The sequence below is a fragment of the Amblyomma americanum genome, chromosome 3, assembly GCF_052857255.1.
Source record: "Amblyomma americanum isolate KBUSLIRL-KWMA chromosome 3, ASM5285725v1, whole genome shotgun sequence".
NCBI lineage: Eukaryota > Metazoa > Arthropoda > Arachnida > Ixodida > Ixodidae > Amblyomma > Amblyomma americanum.
In genome coordinates this window covers 10,330,224-10,351,550 of record NC_135499.1, presented here as the reverse complement: position 1 = coordinate 10,351,550, position 21,327 = coordinate 10,330,224, and the positions used below count along the sequence as shown (strand labels likewise).

General features: G+C 44.6%; 1 protein-coding gene across 18 annotated transcripts in view; it reads right to left on the bottom strand.

Annotated features, from left to right (window-relative positions):
- The window catches only part of LOC144124450 (uncharacterized), a 425,125-nt gene that overhangs the window by 23,391 nt on the left and 380,407 nt on the right, over positions 1-21,327 (bottom strand). For all 18 annotated transcript variants that reach the window (XR_013313175.1, XR_013313176.1, XM_077657111.1 and 15 more), the window contains 3 exons: positions 5,258-5,395; positions 3,426-3,524; positions 324-371 (listed from right to left, as the gene is read on the bottom strand). Coding sequence is in view for 16 of the 18 variants with exons in the window: in XM_077657111.1 (XP_077513237.1) it covers positions 324-371; positions 3,426-3,524; positions 5,258-5,395 (285 nt within the window). In the remaining 2 variants the exon portion in view is untranslated. The remainder of the gene's footprint in view (positions 1-323; positions 372-3,425; positions 3,525-5,257; positions 5,396-21,327) is intronic.

Here is a 21,327-nt window from a genome sequence, read left to right as displayed (position 1 = left end):
TTGAATCATTAAGCCCAGTTTATCGAGCAGACCAGGGAACCAGAACAAAATGGCACATATTTCAGGAGCACTTCCTGTTGGGTGAGTTGGTTTGTTTGGTTGTTAAGTCGTATATGGGCCGCACCTTCAAAATTCACACTCGAATATAAAGAAAATGTGCAGCCCTTACACACGTACTTCAGTATTCTACACGCAGCTGTTTTTCAGTAACTGGGTCACCTACACATGTGCCGACATGGCTGCACATCCAGGCCAAATGACCTCATGAGCAAAGTGCAGGCAGAGCTGGTGAATGACAAGGTGCAGCCAGTGTCAACACTCACCTGAGCCAAGTGGTCTCCCTCGGGATGGCTGCTGCGACTCACATCCAGCTGCAAACAAAAAACAATACTGCCTCTAATAACTTGATTGATGCAACACTACATCAACAAACTCTTACCTAAATAACCCTGCACTTCATCATGGTCTCTACATGTGCCGACCATTCTATACTTTTGCAAACGACACACACCCTCGCTCACACAACGTTCAGATGAAAGAACATTCCTTCAGTATGCTGCCACTTCACAAGTGAAAGCACATGTGCCAGCAGCCTGCTGACTCTGAACAGCTGAACAATTTGAAGCCTCGCTTTGGTACTATCTCTAATGCATAACTTGTTTGGCAATGAGGAAATTCTACCACCAGGCTACCAGTTGTATTGTGGTGGTGGTTGTGGCTGTCATGGCAAAGTACCGCACTAATAACAAACCAGGAAACACTAAAGCTTACTCATAAAGGTGTGAATCTGGGGAAACGTGCAGTTCACCATCCACCAGACGCTGATGATTTGTTTTGTAGCGATAGCTACATTACGGTAGCAGTTTGAGCCTTCAGCGCCGCCACACTGTCACGAGGTGAAGAGCAGCTGCTGGTGGCGCGGCACCGTGGTTGGTCACGTGACCAGCCGCGTGGTGCGGAGCAGCTGCTGCTGCTGGCGGCGCAGCGCTGCGGCAAAACCGAGCTGCAACAGCTGTGCGCATGCACCGTGTCAAGTGGGATGAAGATGAAGAATGAACGCCCAGCGAAACGGAGCGGCGAATGACTGACTTTGCAATCCAACTGAGCAAGTTCCACACGGCCAGCTGTAGCTATCGCGTCACTCCAGGTTTAACCAAAGCTAAACCACCGCCAATTATTTTTCAGTTGGTCAAGTGGTCACTGCTACGAACTGTTAAGTAAGAACACATAATAGTTACAACAGACTGCAATCTGCTTCCAAGTGTATTAACTGCAATTACATACAGCATCGATGTTCTACCATCCTTCAGGACGCAATGCACTATTTTAACTTTGAGCAGATTGTGGAACATCCTCATGGTAACTCAATTCAATGCCTCTCTATTACTGAAATATTCAACGACTGTTAAGCACAAAACCATGTATTTATTTCTCAAGGGCATTACACAAGGAAGTGGATTTATCAAAACTTATCAAGACACAAAGAAAAGAGCAAAAATGATAACGCAAAACTAAATGGCTGTTTAAATGAGAACGATACTTACGGGTGTCTGACAAACACGATTCCTAGCTAGAAACCAGCAGCAACAATAACACCGATTTCAAACCATAAATGAAGAAAGGACAGTGAAAAGTAGCTTCAGAAAAAAGAAACGTAATCACAGGTGTGAGGCTGAGCATTCAAACAATAGCACCAATAAAGCAGCCTAATGTCCTGAAAAAGAGTGAGAGAAGAAATATTTCTGGCCCTAACTTAAAACCTGTTGCAATACGGCAGCTGACAGAACTAATACCACTTGTCCATACACTTATAATGCGACCATAAAGATAATTCGAGGAGAGAGTTTCAGACCTAAAGAAATAAAAAAAACATAACAAAGCTATAGAGAATGTTTACTACATTCGAATCAGTGCGAAACCACGGATTTGAGCTACATAAAAGCCGACGAAGAGTGGGCAGTGCTGCTGGAAGGAGCAGATGGAAGTTGATGAAAACGACGTTCTGAAATGCACAGCGCGAGAGTGTGGTGCAGTTTAGCACGAGGCATGTTTGGCTGTGGCGATGGCCAAGTGGGCTCACACAATCGCCTTTGAAAATGATCCGTTTGCACCGCCGCCGGTTCGACTGCCAGTCGTAGACATTGATGTGATTCCTTTCTCGTGCCTCCTTTTTTCTATGTGGACATACATTGCCAATAGACTCTTCTGCTAGGCTCTCAACCTCCGGATTAGTGCTCTTGCACTAATTTCATGATTACAATGCCACCTCAACCCAGCTGTTCAAGCCACTCCAGCAGAGGGCTCAGAAAGAACAAAGATGGCACACAAAAATACAGGTGGGTGGATATTTTTTTAAAAGGCAACTTTTCAAGAAGACTCCCTGCCACTTTGCGTTCCACGCCACCCACAGTCCTGTGCCCTGGGATGCTACATTCTTGAATGCTGTTTGCCTTTCTTTCCTTTCCTTCCTCCACTTAACTCTTTCAGTTCCTTCTCAAAGTACTGTGCCGGATTCTTTCCACGTTCACAGACACCCTCTCCTTCCTTTACCCATGCAGCTCCAAGGCAATCAAAAAGTAGGATCTGCCGCGGTGGCTCAGTGGTTAGGGTGCTCGGCTGCTGAGCCGGAGTACCCGGGTTCGAACCTGACCGCAGTGGCCGTATTTCGATGGAGGCGAAATGCACAAGGCGCTTGTGTGCTGTGCATGTCAGTGCATGTTAAAGATCCCCAGGTGATGGAAATTATTCCGGAGCTCTCCACTATTGCAAGTACAGTCGTACGTGGTCAACAATGAAGCAGCAAATGCCCCTCAAAGAAGACATTGTCTTTGCCCCATCACAATCATGCCCCGCAGAGAAGCCACTCTAATAGCCTTTGTGCACGCATCCACAGGTACGGCCCATTCGTTAAAGCATCGCCATCGTTAGTGGCTGCTTTGCCCCATAGCAGTAATGCCCTGCACAGAAGCTACCATAATGGCTGACGCGCAATTTCGGCCCAGTTCTTAGTGTGTCACCATCAATTCCAAATGCACTGCTGAGAGGCCACTCTAGCAGAACTGACAAGCACGTGCACCAAGGCTAGGCCTGCTCGTATGTACGCAATTAGTCATTGCCTTTGGAACACTCCGTCCTGTTGCATTGTGCACTGAGAAGCTGCCCTAGCACTTGGCTGCTGCCCCTACCGTTCAGGTTATGTTGGCATACCAGTGCTTGGGCCGCTGGTATGCATGTCGCTAGACACATCATATGATCGGATTTTGACAAAATAATGAATGCGCTTCACTGGAGACGGTGTTATCCGTGGTACGTATTATTCAGGAGAAAAACAGTGCAACCCTGTGGGGACATCATTCACTGCTGATGATTTTGAAAGTATGAGCCAGAAATCGTACGAAATAGGCATGTATCAGTGAGGGCCTCACCTGGAGAGTAGTGTGCAAGCGTGCCTCCAGCTGGTGCAACTGCACGGTGTGCTCCTGGCCGTGCCGTAGACTCTCCCCTTCGGGTGCCTCACGCTTCTTCTGCACAAACACAAGACACTAGTCAGTACAGGCAACAACTATGGACCACTGCTGTACACAACGAAAAGGTGCAAGCGCGCTGCAGCCTCAGGCCTCTGAGACAAGATGCTCCTGGTGAAACTGATGGCAACAATCACAAAAGAAAGACCGTTTGTAAGATAAGATCACCAGAGGTTCTTTGACCCTCAAGGAATGGCTCACAAAAAACGCTGAGGAACTCTGCTGTCTTGCTTCAATCCCCTCCCAGCCTCACAAGTGCATGCAGATGTGTTACGCCTGATGTCAAATGCCCAAATTCAACTAACAATGAGTAGCTGTAGAATGAAAAAGTCTGTCATTAGCAATTTTAGTAGGATAAGTCCCAAAATAGTGTGGGTAAGAGAAAGGTGGTGGTTGATGCGTGCATAAATTTATGCGCTCGGGAACACAGTTTGAGAACCCTTACACAGTAACTGTACATGCTATGATTCCATTAAGGAGCTATGAAATGAGGCATAAGTACTCGCACTTTTAAAAGCGTGTGGAGTCTCAGCCGTCATTTTTCCAAGTAAGCGAGCACTGCAGCACTCCGAGCAGTGCAAATTGAAGCTATTGTACCCGCAGATAAGCTACGTTCCTCTGTGCATGCAAAAACAATTTTGTGGCAATCAGCTGCAGATCCAGGCCACAAGAGTGAAACAACTATAGGAATAAAAATGGGGTGGAATGCCTTTGGCAGGTACCGTATTTACCCGAGCCTAACGCGCCCCTGATTTATGTGACCAAAAAAAAGAAAACTCCACACCAGTCTGTACCTGAATCTAACGCTTGTGTGATTTTAAGACCTAATTTCCCCGAAAAGGGGTGCACAATGAAATTTGGTAAATGCGGTACTCTCAGATCATGGATGGTAGTTTACCAGAATCCCTCAAAAGAAAAGTGTACTATGTGTTTCACCTAAGATGTTCTAAAATTTTTAAAAATGGGGTTTTTGAGTTAGAAGAGCACTTTATTTAGAATAGCATTGTCACAGGAGTAGCACATCAGAACACAGCCCAGACATGCTACCTAGTAGGCTGGTTAACTAATACTGACTAGTAAACTTTCTATTGCTGTTAGTCTTCTTATTTATCGAGAGGTGTACAGCCCAGCGTAAGTAATATTGATATCAGTTTTAGAATATCGAAAACGCAATTACCCTGGCTGCTGTGGCCCAATAGACGCTGGCTGCACTGCATCAAAATAGATGTGCTTTCGAGAAGCTTAGAGGCAGAGAAACTGCTCCAGTGCATGTAACTGGTGGAAAAATTCAGGTGCTTTATCTTCATTTTGTGCTAACCTCCTGGTCTAAATCAGTAAAGTACACCTATAGCTTCATTTATCTTCATGAAGTTTGAGAATACAAATCAAGAAATGGTGCCTCTAGAAATATGAGCCATGCAGTCCAGCCGGAGCAAGAAAATTTGCTGCTGCTCCAGTGTTGCGATACTCTATGCTTCGAGTATCCTTTAAGACAGCTCGGGGACAAAGTGACGGAAAACCACATGCTCCAAGTACAGCTCTATTATACATTTGAGTGTAGATGACCAAAGCCATGCACAAAACTGTGGCAGCATTCACAAAGCGGCAAGTGAGGAAAGTGCAGGGATGTCAACAGTGCTTATTGTCAAGACAACCCAGTAGGAAAAATCAAATAAAATTCCCCCCACAGGCACAGACAGAGCACAAAAGGTGGCTGCCGGCACCTGACCCACCGGGGTGCTTGTGCGTGGCTGCGGTGCTGCAAAGATGGCGTCCACACTCCGAGAAAGCTGGCTGCGCAGGCGGCCCACCTCCCGCTCCAGCCAGCGGTTCTCTTCGCGAAGACGCTGACCTTCGTCTGCACTTGCTTTCTGTGTAAAGCGCACAAGACACATCCAATGGGGCCCACAACAAACATTTCAAGAGACCCAGCACTCAATCTTAGATGTTTTTGGCACACCGAAAAGCTTGCTGTCTAAGCTGCCCAATTCTGCAATGATTTTGTAATAATCATTAGCATGCACTCAAGTGCAGCCATACAGCTATGCAGGGCTTTCACAGAAACTTCGCAGTTGAAGAAAAATTTCTCCTGGTCTTGGATTTGAACCCGGGACCACCGCCTCACTGGGGCTCTGCCAGCCGAGCTCATCTGGACGGCTAGCATATGGGAGGGCTCTTTCTAATCTGTCTTTCGACTTAACTATGAGCACTGTTTTTTAACGAAAATCACAGTACATTAGCAAATTTTGCAATTTGTGGCAATGCGGCTGTCATGGCCATTTTTTGCCAGTGTCATTCTCTTTTCTGTGCATTTCTCGAGTGGTTAAAAAGTGGCTCTTTCCACAAAATAAACTGAGTTAGAAGTTGCCACTGATTTTGTCTCTTAAATATTGTCCTCGTTTTCACATGGCAGTTCCCATTTGCACAAATATGTTTCGATACAACCAACTAGCTCAAACGAAAGTCTTGTTGGAGCCCATGTGATAGGTTCAACGTGGATGGAGCTAGTACAGCCTCATGCAGCCCTCACTGCAGCACGGTAACTGGTTAAAACATACCGTCCTACAGAAAATACGCTATAACTACGGCAACTGTGACAGTACGGAAAATACGCCTAGGCAAGGATGGCAATGGCAGCAACGGCAAAGTGTTGTCGCATTAGCCATACAGCTTCCACCACATCAGGTGCAACTAAAACAAGATCACCATTTCAGGAGTGCAGGACTGGCTGTGATTGAATCTGCGCAAGCGTCACCACCCAACAGATCCTAAACAACAGAAGAGCTAAACAACATCACTGGATCTCTGGCAATCAGAACAGACTTGTTTTTCAGGTGCCTTTCCTGTTTTGGGCAGACGGTAATGCAAAGACAGCGCTCGATTGTGCACACTACCCGGTAGTCAGCCATACCGGGAGACACCTGAAGATAGATGGCCTTGACGAGAGGGGTGTCGCAGCAGCGAAATGCTTAAATGCTTTTGCTGAGATGGCAGAAAACCCATTTTCGCAGATCATTCTCCAGCCGTATGAAACAAGTGTTATGAAACAGTTTACGAAACAGTTATGAAACCGTTTCCGAACAAAAAGTCGCCTGCTAAGAAAGTAAAAAAGCTCTATGATAAGACAGCAAGTGGAATTTTGTCTCCAGACTGGGCTGTCTGCAGCCATTTGAGTATTTGAGAGTGGGCTCGGCAGAGGCACATTGGACACAATGGTCATGCAAGTTCTAGCTCCCTTGCTGCAAATGCAAGCACTTGCGCAGAAGATGCAATGCCATGCAGCACCTGGTCTTCGGCGTATCTGCACTAGACAACCACTGCCCCGTAGACAACATCTTCCAGCCACTCATCCCGGCTACTACGCCTGCGCCGGCATCAGTGATGTCGCATCACAGCCTTCTACCAGCGGGTATAAGAAGCAGTAGCCTGACGTTCCGAATCAGTGGGCACGGCAGCAGCACATGGGACACAATGGTCAACCCATTCTGCTTTGTTGTGCAGCTTAGTGCATACTTACATGCCAAAGGTTATCGCAGTGATGATCGTTTCCTACTGCTGCTTTGCCCACTTAGAATAAGAAAGTTACTTTTAAATGTGTGTTCATTTAAGAAGAACCTTTTGAACTGTGGCAACATCGAGTCAAATCCAGGTCCTACTGATAAGGAAATATTGGAGAAGATTCTTTCGGGCCAGAGTGAAATGACAGCTTCCATCAACATCATTTTGGCCAATCAAGAAAAGATTGAAGCAGATATCGCAGGACTGAACAAAAAGATGAAATTGTTAGAAGTTCAAATGGTGTCCTTGAATGAACTAAAAGAGCGAATTTGTGAGTTAAAATCACCAACGACTGAGCTGCAAGATAAAGTGACACACCTGCAGGACAAGGTTGATCAACTAGAAAACAGGAGCCGGAGAAATATTGTTTTTGAAATAAAAGAGGAGAACGATGAAACTGCTGATTCTCTTATCACAAAGGTGAACGAGACGGTGTTCCAGGAAAAATTAGATGTTACTGTTAAAGGCATAGAGAGATGCCACAGGCTGGGAAGAAAGAACGAAAATGGTCGCCCTGTAATCCTTAAGTTCTTGGAATACCGCGAAAAAAATTCCGTCCTAAAAGCTCAACGGAACAGAATTTCCAATCACGGAAGACTTTCTTTCGCCGTTCGAAATGTTAGAAAAAAGTTACGGGAAAGCTCAGCGGAAGAAAGATCGAACAGAGCAAAGGTCAAGCTTTTTTTTAACAAGCTGTGTGTGGATGGTAAAATATTTGCTTGAACTTAGCGAACAATGCTCAATACAAAATTTCTGAAATAAAGAAATTACCACAAAAAGAAAATAGGAGGGCATTCACAATAATTAATATTAATTGTCGTAGCGTTGCGAACAAAGTCGCCCATCTGGAAGGTATGCTGTTATCGCATAATCCGGACATAGCTGTGCTAACAAAGACGTGGTAAGATGAAGAAATATTTGATTTTGGGTTTGTGCCAAGAAACTATAAAGTCTTTCGGAAAGACCGTGACAGAAGAGGTGGCGGAGTGGCTATACTGTTCGAAAGCTTATTTCAGGTTTTAAAACTGCCTGACGTCGCTATAGTTGAGGCTGTCTTTTGTAAAGTATGTGCTAATAATTTCCTATATATCCTTGGAGGTATCTATAGGCCTCCCGGTTCCTGTGTCGCTGTCTTAGATGAAGTTAAGAAATATCTTTATTGCTACACGAAACCAGACGACAAGTTACCTTTAGTTGGAGATTTCAACTTACCAAACATAAACTGGGCTACTTTTTCTGTTCAATCTCCGCACGCAGTAGGAGATGCACTGCTTGATATCATGTTTCATTTCGATCTTTTACAAATTGTGAAGCACACTACTAGAATTCAACAAGATTCTGCATGAATTCTGGATTTATTCTTGGTGCACGGCAATATCAAAGAAAAACTTTCATGTAATCTAGTGACCGGAATTTAGATCATCAGCAGCAATATTGGTATAGAAGACATTATTGGACTGAAAGGGCGATATTCGACACTTTCCGAATTTTGCCGTGCTGACAATGAATCGATTATTGATGCTTTAGATCTTCATTATTCCAGTTTTATGCACAGCATTTGTAGTGTGGATGACCTGTGGCTTGTTCTCAAAAACACTGTTAGTGACTGCATTCAGCGTTTTGTACCAGTGATATGCAAGAAGTCAGACAATCACAATCCCTGGATTGCATGAGAAACTTTGCAATTGCAGCGCAAGCTAAAACGACTAAAGAAAAGAATAAGAAAGTCAAGCTCAGCCAATTTAGAGGCAAAAATTTATGAACTTTCAGAGAAATTAAAGCATTGCATTCTGAAAGATAAAGAAAAATACTACAATACGCAACTTCCGGCTTTTATAAAAACTTCACCTGAAAATTTTTGCCGGTCAATCGCACCAGTTTCTCGTTGTACCGATAAGTTTATTATAAATGGGCAACATGTAAGTGACAATGTCCAGGTTTCCTCAGCATTTAATAACAGTCGTCACAAAAGATGACGGGTGTCTCCCACCCTTTTGGCATGTCCCTTCCTTTTATGCCTGACGTTATAGTTTCTGAAGAGGGTGTTTAAAATCTATTGTTAAAACTGGATGTTAAGAAATCACCTGGACCAGATGGTATTCCAGATGCCTTTCTTAAACAGTATGCAGAGTGGTGTTCCATGTATTTGCGCGCCCTATTCACTCGATCTTTGAAAGAAGGTGCTTTATTGTGTGACTGAAAAACTGCCAGAATTAAGCCTTTGTATAAAAGTGGAGACAGGACGTGTATTGAAAATTATCGCCCTATTTCATTAACTTTGGCAACGTGCAAATTATTAGAACATGATTCATAAGCATCTAATTTCCTCGACAAGCATAATGTACTCGCAGATGTTTAACATGGATTCAGACGAGGGTATTCAACATGCACTCAGCTGGTCGAAACAATCCATGATTTTGCAACAACAATCAACGAAGGAAAACAAACAGAAGTTATCTTCATGGACTTTCGAGAAGCCTTTGATAAGGTTTCGCACAAAAAACTAGTTCATAAACTCAGTATTGTTATAATTAATAAACAGATATTAACATGGATACGGTCGTACCTATCTGATCGCAGTCAGTTTGCCGAACTACAGGGTACGGCACTTGGCTGTCAAGCAACATGTCTAAGCCTCCGCTACTGCTTTTGCAGATTCTGCCGTGGATTTTCACCGCTACAACAACCAGCAACGATCAACGACTGGCCTTCTTCCGAGTGCCTCGTGACAATGATAGCGTGGAAAGCCTGATCTTCGATTACCGTACGCCTGGAAAGGTGCCTCCTTGATGGTGTGGACGCACTGACCAGATCTACAAGTCGCTCCTCTACTGGACCAGGAAAGGATCCCATGGCAAAAGTGGTGTCCTACTTCAAACAGCACAGCCTCCGGCTTCTCCAAGCCGACAAGGATGGTGGCTTCGTGGTGCTCCCCGAAGGAGAGTTCCGAACAAGAGCAGGTGAAGCGATTGCCAAGAACTTTGTTCCTTTGAAAGCTAGCGCAACGAGGGTAAAAGGGAAAGCAATCTTGTTGTGTAAGGACTTAGAATTAGGTAGGCTGGCAAACCACATCAGTAACAGTAAATACAATGCTCTTTCTGTATTTTTTACAGCAAAAACGAATAAACCGTCGATACCTTTTAGAACTGTGGTCAGTGAGAATGGTACGTGGCAGGTGGTTCTTAGCAAATTCTTACAGAAGCATCTGAGCTCACTTAGTGTTCATGATCCTTTCGCTACAAAAAGTTCTAAAGATGTTGTTAGGTTTCTGGAGGGAAATGCCTCTATTGGTTATGTCTGTTCTGTTGATGTAGAAGACTTGTTTTATTCGGTGCCCCACGATGCCTTGTTCACTTGCGTGAGGGAAGCCATAGAAAGTAGCGGTGCTGTTAGTTTCCAGAACTCCTCAGGCGTGTCGTTTTGTGATTTTATTAAGTTGCTTGAATTTTATCTTAGTGTGACGTTTGTCTCATTTGACAACAAATTTTACCGTCAAAGACAAGGGATTTGCATCGGATCCTGCGTAGCTCCAGTTCTTACTAACATTTTTCTAGCTTTTATTGACCGCGCCCTAGAACTAAGTTTAACAGGGAAGGGAGTACTAAAAGTATTTAGGTATGTTGACGATTTTCTAGTTGTTTTTAAAAAACAAAATAACTTGACCTACACGGATACTGTTAACACAGTTTTAGCCAACTTCCAAAAAGAGGGGAGGGGGTTGGTGTTCACTCATGAGCTACCCAAAGGGGGGAGCTTACAGTTTTTAGACCTTAATATTACCCTGGGCGAGGATCATGTTTGTTGGCGTTATTCCCCTCGAGCCCAGAAGGAGCTTTTGCCTTACACATCAGCACACTCAAAAACTGTAAAACGCGCCATTGCTCGCCTCTGCCTTGAGTCGGCTCTCGTGAAGTCGTGTCACCATGCTATGCAGATGAGTTTTGACACGCAAGTTGATCGGTTGGTTTCGGCGGGGTTCCCATGCACGGTTATCACAGCAGTTGCTGAAGCCCTCCTAAGAAAAGTCAAGTGTGCGCTGTTTCACAAGTCGACTGAGCCGAACAAACAGTCGGTGAGACCAGAAGTTGTGCCTTATGTGCACAGGGTCGCGCACAATGTGAGGAAAGTGGCAAAGCGACATGGCGTGCCGGTCGTGTTTTCTGCCCCACGAAAGCTTGGCCAGCTATGCGCGCGCATTGGGAGCGATAAAAAGAGCTCCTGCAACAAAAAGCATGGTAAGCAGTACGTGATGTGCTGCACAGGTGTGGTGTATGAAATACCACTGACCTGCGGAAAAGCCTACGTGGGCCAAACGGGGCGGTGCGTTAATGACCGCGCGGCTGAGCACGCAAGATCGCTTACAAATCTAGGAGGCGCGCATCTTTCACAGCATTGCGCGGATTGCTTCGTTTGTAATCGTGCGGCAGAACATGGGCCGGGGCAAAAAAGATGCCAGCAATGCAAGAAGTGTGAGCCACGGCTTCGGGAGATAAAGATTCTGGGCAGGAGTGGAGATACGAAGGGGAGGGAGCTTCTGGAAGCATTCCACATTAGGAAGAGGGGAGTAGATTGCGTGAGTGATACCTCGGTTCGCCTTTTCAAGAATGAGATATCATATCTTGAACGGTTTTGTTGATGCCTGTTGTGTAGGTGTTGTTTGCGCATGCCTTGAATTTTCCATATATTTGCTGGCCTTGCAGTAAATAAAATCAGATGAAGTTAGCGCATGTCCTGTGTCAGTCTTTCTTGTGTACGTCTAATTGCAGCGCTTTTACCATTTCTGTCTCAAATAATGCACCATCTAGCCCAAACTGACGTTCTTCTAGACCACAAGATGATTATTGTTTCCTTACCGCTTAGAATCAGCGAGTGTTCAAAGCCTTATATCCCTGTGCGCGTTAAGGATTATGAGCGTGTAGACGACACCTCCATTCTTGACTACCTGGAATCTGCCTTTGATGATTTTGAAATTGACTATGATTCCAAAACAGCAGAAGAGTTGTGGCAGCAATTTAAGAAAATTATACAACACTGCGTTGACAGGTATATCCCAACTCGTGTTAAAAAGACGAAGCACCGAAGCCCCTGGATCACCAGGGACATAATTCATATGAAACGTAAAATAAAAAGACTACGTAAAAAGAAAAATAAACGTATTCATGTTTTGCGACTTCGTGCTGAGCTGAAGCAGGCGCTGAAAGAAGCTAAAAAAAAGAAAAAAAGTTTTTCAATGAAACGCTTAGCCGCTTCCTCAAAACGTCACCGCAAAAGTTCTGGCGATACTTTAGTGATAGGAAGGAGAGAATACAGGAGATTAAGCACGAAAATCAGGTACTGATAAAAAAGGAGCATATAGTAGATCATTTTAATCACTTTTTCCAGTCCGTATTCACCGCAACCAAAGATGACATAGACCTTAGTTCAGAACGCTTGTTGCCTAGCCGAATGAATGACGTCATAATTTCGCAGAAGGGCGTATTTCAGCAGCTCCTCAATTTGGATGTTAAAAAGGCCAATGGACCAGACAGCATACCAACCCAGTTTCTCCGAAGATATGCCGAGTGGGCCTCACGATACCTTAAACTTATTTTTCAAAAATCCTTGCACACCCATTGTGTACCACAAGATTGGCGCAATGCACTAGTAATTCCGGTGTTTAAAGGAGGCAACCGAACTCTTGTAAATAACTACCGCCCAATATCCCTTACATCGATTTCTTGTAAACTTATGGAACATATTATAGCGAAGCATATCTTTCATTACCTAGAAACAAGCTGTTTACTTTACCCTCACCAACACGGATTCCGAGCAGGCCTTTCCACCACTACACAACTTGTAGAGACAATTCACGATTTGGCAATGACGATTGATGCGAAGCAGCAAATTGACATAATCGCTGTAGATTTCGGCAAAGCTTTTGATAAGGTGCCACACAATAAATTAGTTTTTAAACTGGAAAGAGCTGGAATTAATATGAATATTGTAAAATGGATTAAAGCGTACTTAGTAAATCGTAACCAGGTGGTCAAAATGGATGGTCATGTGTCTGCCTCACTAGCAGTTCTTTCAGGAGTTCCACAGGGTTCTGTTCTGGAACCGTTGTTATTTTTGGTGTATATTAAAGATATCTCTGCTGTCATGGAACCAAATGTACGACTGAAGCTATTCGCAGATGACTGTTTAATTTATTCCACAGTTAGAAACACGGAAGACCAGCTTAGAATTAACAACTCTTTACAGGCATTAAGCGAATGGTGCAAAAAATGGAACATGGAAATGAATTATTCGAAATCAACGTACATGCACATTACAACGAAGAAATCTGTTCTTTCGTTCCTATATTTCATTGGTGACAAGTGTTTGGTAAACGTAACTCAGTTTAAGTATCTAGGAATGACAATAACACAAAATTTAAATTGGGGCACACATATAGAAGAGGTGTGCTCTAAAGCACACCAGAGGTTATGTTTTTTGAGAAAAAAATTGGAGAATGCTACACGAGATGTAAGAATAATTGCATATAAAGCTTTTGTGAGGCCAATCCTTGAGTATGCGTCAGTAGTATAGAGTCCTAAACAGAATTATTTAAAGAAACAATTAGAAAGAGTTCAGAGGTACGCAGTACGCTTTATTTGCTGCCGATATCGAAGGACAGACTCAGTTACAGATATGCTTTCTTCCTGTAACCTGGATTCATTAGAAATACGTAGAGAAAAAAATCGCCTAAAGCTACTATTCCAGATGCTCAAAGGACAGGTAAACATTCAAAAGGAAACATACATACAAGCGCCAGGCAAACGGAGTTCTAGAAAACAAATCATAGTCGGATAATTCAGCCGTACTACGCCCATAGTGAAGCTTAGAAATTCCTTCTTCCCCCATGTAATTGAAATGTGGAATGACTTGCCAATGAGTGTTGTAGAACAGAATGATCTGCATGAATTTGAGCGATCTCTGGATGACCATCTGCTTGAAAGTGCTATTTGATGCTTGAACGAATGTACTGTCTTCTGCTGATGTATTTAGTGATTGTGAATAATTCTATTTTCTACGAAGTTTTCATACCCTCCCTGTAAGGACCCTTGCTTAAGGGTTCACAGTATTGTTAAATAAATAATAAAAAAAAAACCTGCCCCAATCACGTTTCTGTTGATTCTGGCGTTCCCCAGGGATCCGTCCTCGGCCCCCTACTGTCTATAATATTTATTCATGATATTGTTAAAGACCTGTCACTACGTATCAAGTTATATACGGACGACTGCCTGCTGTATGAGAAAATAAGTTCGACTGATGATCAAATTAGGCTGAATAATGATTTTGCAAAAATAGTTTCTTGGTGTGAGAAGTGGCAAATGTCAATTAATTTCGAAAAAAAAAACCGTATATATGAGAATAACACTTAAAAAGAACCCTTTTCTATATCACTACACTGATGATGATAATTTTCTTTATGAAGTTACAGAATATAAGTATCTAGGTCTATGGATTTCTGACGACCTCTCTTGAACCAAGCACGTCGACTATGTTTTAGCAAATGCTCTCCGAAAGCTTTCTTCTTACGACGCTCGCTTAAGTTAGCGACCCCTGGTACACGCCGCCTCGCCTACAACACTATTATTATATTGCGTACAATATGCGGCAATTATCTGTGATCCTTCCACAGAGCTAAACATAAATAAACTTGAAAGAATCCAGAAGAAAGCAGTAAGGTTTATATATAACCATCATTTTGGAAACAGCGCTAACACAGCACGGAGCAAGAACACAAACAGCGCCTGTGTTGTGGTCTCCCTCCATCCTGTGTTAGCGCTGTTCCCAAAATGATCGTAAACCAACAAGCCAAACTCTCCACTCTTCTGAGTTTTATACAACACTTACGGGCGAACATCAGTCAGTGGGCTGCTGAAAAAAAGCGGCTTACCCTCTATTCCTAACAGAAATCGCATATGTCGCTTTAAGGTTTTCTATCATTTGATTAATAATAATCTCAAAGTTGACACCTCCAATATCCTTACTTATTCCTCGCGGTACCAAACTAGAAATCGCCATTTTCTTTCCAAAGCACCATTAAATTCGCGAGTTAATTGTTTTAAATATTCTTTTTTCCTAGGACCTTCACTGATTGGAATAACCTCACGGATGATGTTGTCAGGCAGACATCATAGCATTTGTTTGAAGAGCACTTGAAGTTGAAAAGATTGTTGTTTATGACCTTGCCGCGGTATTTTCTTGCTGACTTTCTATGCGCAATTCTATTTTGTTTGTGTGTGTCTGTATTTTTGTATCTGAACACAATGTTTCCCACCTGCTATGATCTTGTGTACAAGATCGCGGTATCCATAAATAAAATAAATAAAAATAAGCTGCCAACATGGCCCATTGTCTCCTGCTTTAAGGCGATGATGAAGCAACAGGCTCCTCCTGATGACCTTCTCTACTAGTCACCTAAAGAGATGTCGCCATACATGAAGAAAAGCACAAAGTTAAGCGCAAAGAATGTGCACATCAATGCAATACTGACCGCTGAGAGACCACAGTGTACACACCATGATAGCGAGCCCTGCACTAAGTCTACCATGGTGACACCCAGTGCCCCGAAGAGGCAGGCTGTCGACATTAGTGGCGCCAGCGCTCCCCATAGAGCTGCTACGCACTGTGCCCACTGGCCCATTCTAGTTCCCTCTAGAGAAAGCAAGTGCAGCAGGGGGTGGATAAGACGCTGCAGGGATAGGGTAGCTGCAGCTGGCACAGGGAAGGGTTAATTCGAGTGACATGAGAGAGGCCTTTGTCCTGCAGCGGGCGTGATGATGACGTTTCTGATGTGCATGCCGAGTGGAAACTGCCTGTTTGCTCCCGGTCTAGCTTGCTCAGATATTTTTGCCAGGCATGAGCACCTGCCCGATGCGCAGGCAGAGGTCAGCCAAAAGGCACGCAGAACTGGTTCCTGTCCCCGTGCTGTGCAATAGCTACTGCCAGCCTTTGCCCTGATTCAAGCATAATTGGCAACATCCCGCCAAATAACGTGACCCAATCTCTGATCATAGCTAGCACATGTCCTTGCAATACCAAAGGTGTTTGAAAAATTAGTCGAAACAAGAGTAGCACAGAGACTTCTCAAGTGAGTGTATGCAAATTTTTTGCAAACAGCGAAAAGAAAGCTTGCTATCACTGTTCCCAAATTAGTTGCAACACCTAAAAATTTTTCTGATTCAAGAGCGAGTAAACATGCTCCAAAATCAATGTTGCCACATCTGTTCGTGGTGTTTCCTCTCTTGTACAATATGTTTCGAATTACACGTCCTGCCCAAGCCCATTTCTTCCTCTTGATTTAACTAGTATATCATTAACCCGCATTTGTTCCTTCACCCACTCTGCCCACTTCCCATCTCTTAATGTTACACCTATCATTCTTCTTTCCATGGCTCGCTGCGCTGTCCTTAACTTAAGCTGAACACTTTTCGTTAGCCTCCACGTTTTCTGCCATACAGCTGTTTTACACTTTTCTCTTGAGGGATATTGGTAACCTGCTATTAGAGATCTGAGAGAACCTGCCATATGCGCTCCACGTCGTTCTTATCCTTCTAGTTATTTCCCTCTCATGATCTGGATCAGCTGTCACCACCTGCCCTAAGTAGACGTACTCCCTTATCACTTCCAGCACCTCACTACCAGTTGCGAACTTCTGCTCCCTTGCTAGACTGCTGAACATTAATTCAGTTTTCTGCATGTTAATTTTTAGACCCACCGTTCTGCTCTGCCTGTCCAACTCACTGATCATGATTTGCAGTTCTCCTCCTGAGTGACTCAACAAGGAAATGTCATCAGCGAATCACAGATTACATAGGCATTCTCCATTAACTCCAATCCCCAACTTTTCCCAGTCCAGGCCTCAGAATCCCTCCTGTAAACAGGCGATGAATAGAATTGCTTGATGCCGTTCTTTATTGGAATTTTGTTACAGACTTTATGCAGGACTGTGGTAGGTGTACAGTCATTATAAATATCTTTCAGTATTCTGACATAATACTCTTCTACACCCTGATTCTACAATGCCTGCATGACTGCTGAGGTTTCAACTGAGTCAAATGATTTCTCGTAATTTATAAAGGCTATATATATAGGGGTTGCTTGTATTCTGCACATTCTCTATCACCTCATTGATAGTATGATTATGGTCTATTGCCGATTATCCTTTATGAAAGCCTGCCTGGTTGAGTAAAGTCTAAGGTTTTCCGACTCTATTAGCGATTACCTTAGTAAATACCTTGTAGGCAATGGATAGTAAGCTTATCAGTGTGTAATTTTTCAAGTCATTGACGCCTCCGTTCTTATGAATTCAGATAATGTAAGCATTCTTCCAAGCTTCTTATATGCTCGAGGTCACAAGGCATTGCGTATAGAAGGTGGCTAGCTTTTCACTACAATCTCCTCTCTGTCTTTCAACAGATCAGCTGTTACCTGAAACTCACCAGCTGATTTTCCTCTTTGGATTGCTCCTAAGGCGTTCATTACTTCGTTTTTCGCTAATGACAGGATGTCTAACTGCTGTGTGCTCCTGTCTTTCTCATTAATGTTCTGATTACATTGGTTACTGTACTGATTTGTAGGGGCGTGCGAATATCGAATAGTACCTCTTGAATCAAATATCGAATCGAATCAAGAAAAAAACCCGAATATCGAATAGTAAGAAATTTATTCAAACATGCGCTGAAGTGTTTATGATTTATAAGTTCTCATGCGAAAAAAGCACCTGCTGCATGTGATCCGGCAACAGCTTTTCGCGCCTGGATGTGACAATGTTGCCAGCTGTAGGAAATAGTTTTTCATTTGGAACTTGCGTTGCTGATATAGCCAGGTATTTCATGGCCATTCTGCGCAGACCAAGAAGGGTCTGTTTTCCTCGAGTACGCAAACTGGCTCTTGAAGGTACCGTTGTGAAATTCATCAATGTTACCTGGTTCACGGTTGTGTCTCTACCAAGATGACATTGTAAGTTTATCGATATTGTTTCATATGCTGGCACTATGCTTCTTTTGTGCTGTAGATGTTGAGGGCTCAGCACAGTCACTGGGTGGGGGGGGTTGACGAGCGCTGCAGCTCACTCCATGCAAGTTCCAGAAGCTTTGCTTCTTGTAAAGCTTCAGTAAAGAGGATGTTTTTGAATCGTGGGTCATATGTCGTTGCCATGATGTACTCTTTTTGCTCACTGTGGCTAGGAAATCTTGCCTTCACACTTTTTTGTAAATTTTTTGCGAGCAGTGACGTGTCGTCATCTGTTGCAGCACAGCCTTTCAGCACCATGTGCATTCTGTAAAGGAATGGTATCGCCAAAGACAAGGTTGCATACTTCCATCCACTCAGGTCTTTTGCTGCTGATGCAATTGGCTCCAGGGCCTTGACCAGTCCAGCCACCGTTTTCCATTCCTGTGGCGTCAGGTTGGATGCCACTGTCTCAGAGGTAGCGAGTTCAAGGCAAACTGCCCCTTTAAGCTGAAGGAGACGTGACAGCATGCCATGCTCGCTATTCCGCCTGGTGTCTACGTTCTGGACGAGCTCCAAGAGGAATAGCTCCATCCGCCGCTGGCAGTCCTTTAGTCTTGGTGCAGCTTGGGCACTGTGCTTGTAATGGCCCACTATTGCACGGCATTTCTTTAGAATAGCGGGCACTCCTGTGGTTTCTTCCTTGGCGTCCTTGATTTCTTGGGATGGCGTTGCGCACACGACCAGACATACACAGGAAAGAGCAGAAGATGAAAGATAGAGCGCTTTACCTGTCATCTTCTGCTCTTTCATGTGTACGTCTGGTCGTGTGCGCAACGCCATCCCAAGAAAGCTATGCACCAACTCGCCCAGCAAGATGTTCTTCTACATCTTTGATGGCCATCTGCAATGTATGGCCCAAGCATTGCATGGGGGTACACTGAAAGTCCCGAAGAGCTGCTTGGAAATTTTGAACATTGTCCATCCCAACAAAAGTAGGTACCTCTTGCAGTGGCAGATCCCATTCACTCATCGTTATTTTTTCCAGGCGTGCTAAGATGTTGCATGCAGTGTGACTGTCAATCACGTGCTGGTTGCCCAGTGTGAACGCCCGGATTTCGAAGTTCGACGTCAAGTAATGGCACGCGAGACTAATGTAGCTCTGGTTTCACCTCAACGTCCGCATGTCACTGGTAAATGCCAAAGACTGTATGCCTTACTGCAGGTCGGCATGAATTCAGCTGTTGACAGCGCTTACAGTGTCCCTGTACAGGTCGGGGATGATTGTTCTTGAAAAAGTTGTCAGAGAGGGGACCTTGTACAATGGCTCCACTATATGCATTAACTACGTGAACCCTCGGCTTTCAACAAAGTCGTATGGCTGCAGGTCGAGTGCTAGCACCCGGGCAATCCGCGTCATGATTTCTTGTCTTCGGCTGTTGTATTATGACAACCTGCCGATCTGGCAGGGGGCATTTTGAACGGCTATTAATAAACATGCTGCAACCGGCCTAGTCGGTCGGGCGCCTGCACTGAACACCTGACATTGTCGTATCATTCCTTGGATGTGACAACTGGCGACGAGGATGGGATCTGGTGGCAAATTGGTTTAGTGTGCTGCGGAGCAAGCGCGCGCCATTAACAGGTGAAGATGACCACCGGAAAGCTGGAAACATTCGATGTGGACACAACCGAGTGGGCGGAGTACCAGGAGCACGCTCAGCTGTACTTCGTTGCCAACAACGTCATCGAAGAAAAGCAGAAAGCAGTATTCCTGACAACCTGCAGGCCGACAAAACATTCGCTGCTGAGGAGCTTCCTTGCGCCTACGAAGCCTGCAAATGCGATGCTCATGGCAAATTTTAAGTTTTGAGTTCCTACTTCAAGCCGGAGGTGTCTGAAGTCATCGCAAGTTTCAAATTCTTCTCGAGGCGGAGGCTTGAAAGTGAGTCTGTCAGCGACTACGTTGCGGCACTTAACAGGCTTGTGGATGACTGCACTTTTGAACAGGCGTCACTTGACCGCATGATGAGGGATCAGATTGTCTGCGGTATCAATGATACAGGAATGCAGACCCACCTCCTGGAAGCCACAAATTTAACCTTGCAATCGGCCAAGCAGTTAGTGACTGCCATTGAAGCCGCGAGGAAGGATGCAAATGTACTGTGCACGCAAGCAACATCGACAAGCGAGACAGGGACAGCCGATTTCGTGGAACAACCGCCGAGAAGAGTTGCGGTTGAGTGGCGAGGTTGCGTGCGGTGCGGTGGCAAACACTCGGCGACGCTGTGCCGGCACAGCACTAGTGTTTGCTTCAAGTGTGGGCAGCAAGGGCACCTTGCAAGGGTCTGCAGTGACCCGGCGGTGGACCAGAGAAACCAGATGAGACCGCGTTCAGTGCAAAAAATGGACGAGATTCCCGAGCCACAGACGCACGGCACGGATGCACCTTACAACATGTGGACGTTACAAGCGGCCGGACCCGAGTCCATGCAGATCCAAGTCTTTGTTAATGGTGTACCACTGGTGATGGAATTGGACACCGGAGCCAGTGTCTCCATCATAGGTGAGGATGAGTTCAACGCCATGTTTCCTGGAGCAGTTAGAGCACTCTGACGTAAAATTGAAAAGTTATTCAGGGCAGCTCTCAGCAGTCATGGGGAAAATTATGGCCATTGCAAAGTTAGGAGCCCGCGAGGCAACACTGCCACTGTTCGTTGTGGAAGCACCATGTCCGATGTTGTTGGGGAGAGACTGGATGAAAGCGTTTGCGATTATCATAATGAAACCGAAGGAGCTTAATGCAGTCTGTTCCGTGACGAGCCTCGTCAAGGAATTTGTAGACGTTTTCTCGGAGTCACTTGGCACGCTAAAAGGCGCACAGGCCAAGCTTTCACTACAGGAAGGGGCAAAACCAAAGGTTTTTAAAGCGAGGCAGGTGCCATTTGCACTCCGAGACAAAGTAATAGAAGAACTGCAACGCATGCAAAGAGAAGGCATCGTACGTCCTGTCCGGATGTCAAGGATGTCAAGGCACCTGTCGTGCCTGTGGTCAAACAAGACGGCAGAGCACGCATTTGTGGTGATTTTAAGGTTACCATTAACCCAATAATGGTCAGCAAAAGCTATCCGATTCCCAGAATTGAAGAACTGTTTGTGAAGCTGAGCGGCAGGAGTCAAGTTAGGCAAGCTTGACCTAAAGGATGCGTATCAACAAGCACAGTCGGAACCAGAGTCGCAGGAATTGGTCACAATCAATATGCTG